General features: G+C 34.4%; 1 protein-coding gene across 4 annotated transcripts in view; it reads left to right on the forward strand.

The window, feature by feature from the left end:
- The window catches only part of PLEKHA7 (pleckstrin homology domain containing A7), a 143534-nt gene that overhangs the window by 121080 nt on the left and 16454 nt on the right, over positions 1-6000 (forward strand). For all 4 annotated transcript variants that reach the window (XM_057369289.1, XM_057369291.1, XM_057369290.1 and 1 more), the window contains 4 exons: positions 28-108; positions 930-1079; positions 2022-2123; positions 5557-5665. In XM_057369289.1, the coding sequence (XP_057225272.1) occupies positions 28-108; positions 930-1079; positions 2022-2123; positions 5557-5665 (442 nt within the window). The remainder of the gene's footprint in view (positions 1-27; positions 109-929; positions 1080-2021; positions 2124-5556; positions 5666-6000) is intronic.

Genomic DNA, 6000 nt, shown 5'->3' on the forward strand with positions numbered 1-6000 from the left:
TATGTATGTGCATGATTTCATTTGCAGGTGAAACTAAGTGTTTTCTGTGAGCAGGACAGAATTCTGCAGGACTTGGAGGACAAAATAAGAGCCCTTAAGGAAAATAAAGTAAGTAGATTAAAAGCGATTTAGTAAAATAAAATATAAACTAATATCTAATCATAAAAAAAAAATGAAATTGTAAACAAATAATGGAATGAATGGATGCTGCTTGCACTGTAGTAGCTTTTTCTGGATGTGTGTATAAACTTCTGTGATAACAAGAATTAGATTTGATGTTAGGATTGAGTACATKCTAAGAAAACATGTTTTTGAAAGAGACCATTTTAAATCATCCTTCACCTGTGAGCTGTAGCTGTCAATAAATTAAGGTGGTTCAGAAAAAAATGTATTCGAAAATAMAAGTACTGTTCAAAGAGCTACTGTGCAAAATTAATTCCATGTTCTTTACTGTTGACTAAATGAATTGGGKACTATTTCATGATTTAGACAATATTTTAACCCCTACATTACTGTTTCACCTATAACAGTAAATGAGAACTTGTCCTTACACAAACAACTGGGCTGTGGTAGGGCTGTTCTTAGCTCTGTACTGCTTAAGGGAATTTTTCTGAAACTGTAAATTACACTCTTGTACAGAGTGTAAATAGAAAAATTCCCCTCTCAGTGCTTTGTATTTTCAACTGTTTTGGATGCTTAATGGGAAGATTTAATGGGAAATACCAGATAATTTTGGTTATAGTAGGTAATTAAGGCTCTTGCAGTTTTTTGTTTASAAGTCAGTCTCCGAAACAGGAGGCCAATCCTAACCTCTCTCTGTTGGCTTACAGGGAAGACTTGAGGCATGGAAAACACCTTTCATATTACTGCAGGTTGATGCATAAATTTCCATGTAAATGTTGTAAACTTGCTACCATCTTCTTTGTTAGGATCAGCTGGAGTCTGTTTTGGAGGTTTTACACAGGCAGATGGATCAGTACAAAGACCAACCACAACATGCAGAAAAAATATCATACCAGCAGAGACTTTTGCAAGAGGACCTTATACATATTCGGGCTGAAATATCCAAAGTTTCAACGGTATGTGCTTTTGGTTGCTTCAAGAAAACTGTAATTAAAATCCCAGTTAGACTMAAAGTGTATTGGTCATTGGATAGGGCCACTGGATAAAGGAGTTAAGACCTGTTCTGAGCARTTTTGGTTAAGATACAGGATGCTGAACCAGACAAAAAAATTAAACAATCTCTTYAGGTTTACTTTTCAATGCCTGACTCCCACCCCCATAATCCAAACAGAAATCCCTAACCTTTTAATGTCTTTATAGATTATGTGTGGACTTAMATTGCAAATCTGTCAGCTAGTCCTTTGAAAATACAAATGTGATTCCAGGATGTTRTTCCAGGGTACAAGGAGTGGGAGAAATCTGTTGATATTTCAATAAAAAATTATCATTGATATTATGAATTTAAAAAATTCAAGTGTAATTTAATGYTATTTTCATTCTATCATTACTACCTCTTCATGAATATAGGACTAGCTCTTAGTGAGACTGTTCCTAGAATTGCATGAACACCTTTCCTATGGTAAGGTCTGGTCACTACAGTGACAGTATTATTTAAGTGTATAGAGCCTGCCTATTTGTGACTGTAGAAAATGTATGACTTTCACAGGCAGCATTTAAAATGTATTTGTGGGCATAAATAGCAAGTCCTGGTAAAAAGGGCTGTACTGGTGCAGGGATTCTGTTACCTGCCCATTTGGCTTTGTGTTAGGTTGCTGGCCAGAGTTTAACTCAGGGTTCTTGACTTGATCTTGCAAACTATGAGGTGTTTTGAGGTGGATAATAATAAGTCTAAGCAACAATGTAGACTAAAATGGATTCTTTCCATTTGTTTATTATTTTTTCCATATTTCTTTATAATAGAGCAACAGTAACTTCAAAACACTTTGGTGCTCAATTAGAGAGTGGATAAAGTGGTTTTGAAGTCAGCACTGTGTTAAGAGTATTCCTTCTGTTAACAGGAAATGGAAAATGCCTGGAATGAGTATCTGAAATTAGAAAAGGATGTGAGCCAATTGAAAAAAGCCTTACAGGAGCAGATGAACAGTTCATTGGTATCTCAGGTGAGTCCATTTCCAGACGCTGGAAACACCTAGAGGATGTTTTTGGCTGAGCTCCAAGTTCTCATCTGCCATTTTTGCGGTGCATTCAGCTGTCCTGTGGTTTGGTTTGCAGAGTTCAGGGGCTGTGGCAGCATGGCTGTGTGGTGAAATAACCCCACCACGTTGTCTTGCAGCACGTGCAATAGTTTCTCAGAAGTTGTCTATGCAAATTTGTCATTATTTTATTACGTTTTTGTTATATGCTGACATCTTGACATTGATAACCTATTTAATTTATAAGACTGTGCAGGACTTCTTAGTCTTCCATTTATTTGATGTGACATTGTTGGCTTCTTGATCCATTTTTAAGAGCATCAGTCACTGGTTGTTATTGTCATTAMTTGTTCTTTGTCATGTTCTTCTATTTATGGGAGATATATCTCTGCAGATTGTTTTGTGAAGTGGAATAAGTGTTTAACAGCCATCAGTAATTGAAAGGCATCTCAGTTTTAAATCAATTATTCAGTTTCAAATCTTAAAAAGAAGCTTTGTTTGAAGCTCAGTTATTTTCTTGACTGAAATGGATGTGGAATACCAGATTATTTCTACATATCTGCTTACAACCAGTGGCTTTATTCTTAGRACAGGGAATACTCACTGGGTTATTTATTTGTGTGAGCAGAACACAAGGAACATAGTGTGTACCTTTTTCTCAAATCTTAGTCTACTCTTCCAAATATCTTGGACCAAAAGAGCTCACTAGTTAATTTTTTTTAGCTTATTTATTTGCAGTAAATGTCTGATCAGATATAACCTAAAGCATGTTTATTTTCACTRTTAATGAATAAATGTTTTGTTTCAAAGCAAGAATTGTAAAACTTTTTTGGATTGCATCAATCTTCAAATTACATTTTAATTTACTTTTCATTTTGGGGATGGGGAAGTGATTTGGTTTCTGGAATCAGAATATTATGTAATTGAGCTCAGCTGTAGAATACATCTTAAAAAAAATCTGAGGGGAATATTAAAATATAATGCTCCTTTCATGAAGTTACTTCATTTAACAAAGGAAAATTACAGGTTTGAACAAAATATACCTTTTTAGACTACTTTAAGATAAAATTTCCTGTTAGGCATTGAGCATGCTTAATGTGTGGCATGGGATTCACCAATACATATGGAARGGAATGTGATTTGCACAGAAAAAAATGTTAATTCAGTGTGATTATCATCTCATATCACATAAGTGATTAATTATAAATACCCACACAGCCATAAGCACATTATCAGTTGTATGAGTGTATAGTTTTATATATATATATATACATATATATAAGTATGCACAGATATGTTTGGCTAAGTTTTAAAAAATGTTTCTGAATACCTATTTAAGAGATACTAGGGGGAACTGATTTTTTCAGAAAGTACTGAATATTATAAAAAACTATATTCCTTCAAAGAAGTCTCACTTAAAGTACCCATAATAGTTAGAATTTTTTTGATCTCTGCCTAAGGGCACGTAGACTCGAGATTGTTTATCTAGCATTTTCCAATAGCACTAAATTAATATACACTTTATTTAAAAAAATGCAGTCTTCATGGAGTATTGTTAAAAATTCAGTTAGTTTTCAGGCTCAAGTTGCTGTAGGAGACCACTGATRTTGTTACTACAGAGCATTTATTAAGAGGTTAAAACCTAAATGTTTCAAGCAGCTTGGTCAGAGTAAATCTTGCTTTTTAGAACGTAGCTTCATTGTCTTTTGTTTAAGGGTTGGGGAGGGTCTGGGCATGCTGAATTTAACTGAGATGGGTTATCAGTGATAACTTCTTAGCTGGTGTTTCTCCTCTGTTTTTATGTCATTCTAAATTATGTTTCTGTTTGAAGGAAGTTACAGAAATAAAATTCTCTCTCCAAGTTACCTTTTCATGTTTGCCAATAAAGGATATTTATACCCCTCTGTAAACTACAAGCTTGGCTTTCATAATTTTAAAATTAATTCATCTGCTTATCGTTCAGCCCTGGTCCATTTTAGATCTAAAATATTCTCTTTGCATCAATATTTAAGTAATGGGAAGAAATAATATTAAAAGGTCTGGCTTTTCTACATTGCTAATCAAACATTTTCTGAGTGGTTTCAGAAGCAGGATTTTCAGTGCAATGTAGTGGGTTTTTTCACCAGTTCTGAGGCTTGATTATTGTAAATTCATCATTTGGTTCCTTGTAGTATGATTAATCTCAGAAAAATGAAATGAAATGTGCAAATTTATGGTTTGTGTCCTGACAATCTTTCATGATACATGCCATCTATCGAGTGAGTTTACTACAGGCAAATAACATTCTCCATCATTTAAATGTTTGTGTTCTTGGCACCCTGTTTGCTGATCTGTAACCTGGCTGAACATATTTCCTGATTGAAGACAGAAAGTGGAAAGCAATTTATTTGCCTTCCTTAGCTCTATGAGGTGTAACAGCTTTTACTGAAGGTTTTTTTTTTCACTCTCAGCTTTATAGGATTAATTAGTAGCTATTTTGCAGCTCATGGCAAGTGATGGATTTCTGGAGCTCTTGAGAAGTTTGTAAGCAATTCTTAACTAAAGTGTTTCACTGCCTTYGCTTTCTTTAATGGTATTGGTTTTACAAATACCAATCAAGCTTATTCTTGATGCAAATTTTTGAAGTTTGGGATTAACAGGCTTTTATTAATTAGATAACAGCAGCTGTTTCTGATGATTGGGATGACTGAAAGGGTGGCTTCAGGAGCCAGGCTGTGAGATGCAGTTCAAGGCAAAGTCCAGCCTTGGAGACAAAGCTTCCTTTTCTTTCTTTCCTCCTGGAAAACCTTGGTCAAGCAAAAAGGATGCAAGATGAGGCCAAGTCCTGAAACAGCAGCAGTATATTGTTTCAACCTGTAGCAGATCATGGCCAGTCGGCCTAACAACTCAAATATGAGCAGAAAATAAATTTTTTAGCCCTTCTGGGTTTGTTTTTTACTTTTTAAATGCTGGATATTTCCCCTATATAAAGATATTTCTTAAGGCTGCTTTAGCAGACTTAGGTTTGTTAGCTATAGGATTCAAGAGCAAAGTTTGAATTAAAAGGTTCTGGAAGCTCGTTTTATGTAGAACATTAAGCTGTCTTTTTTATAGTCAATAGTATTGTAGAAAAACACAGACTTGTCTCTTTTCCACAGTCTTCCATAGAAAGTCTTCCAAGAGTCAGAAAATGCTCTAATAARCTTTGTGGACAAGATATGTTTATTGGTGGTGTTTCTTTTATGTAGTTTTYATTTTAAAATAATTATTTAACTCATTTCTGAACTCCTATGTTTTCATGTAGTTCTGAAGTAAAAGTTTGGTTTTGGCATCAAAAGAAGGATAAGTCCATAATAAATTAAAATGAGGTATAATTGATTTATCTTTTTTTTTTTTTTTTTTTTTTGACTACAAACATCAGGAGAAAACACAAATACAAAAAGACTTGTGGAGAATTGAAGATGTTACAGCTGGTTTGAGTGCAAATAAAGCAAACTACAAAACCATAGTAGACTCTATAAAGAACCCAGGTAAGGGGAACATGATGAAAAAAAATATACCAGTGCAACTCAATCTTTGGATCTGTGCAAATAATCTRGAAGCTTGTTCTGCTGCAGAAAATCCAGTTCATTCTGCCATTGGATGTGTCTCTGTTGTTTGAGCACATTAACTTGGTGTTTCTTTGCWTGAGGTGACAGAAAGGTTTTTTGTTTGTTTTCACATATCAATGGTGCTAAAATGTAACAAGCTATGAAAAGAAGGGAGGAACAATAACAATAATGGTTTAAATTCTTCAAGTTGCAGAAGAGGTTTCTGTCACATGAGAAGCCCATACCAGCATAGTATCTGTAGTATCTGTTCTGTA

The sequence above is a fragment of the Malurus melanocephalus genome, unplaced genomic scaffold (genome assembly GCF_030028575.1).
Source record: "Malurus melanocephalus ecotype Western Australia unplaced genomic scaffold, MMel_1.1 scaffold_106, whole genome shotgun sequence".
NCBI lineage: Eukaryota > Metazoa > Chordata > Aves > Passeriformes > Maluridae > Malurus > Malurus melanocephalus.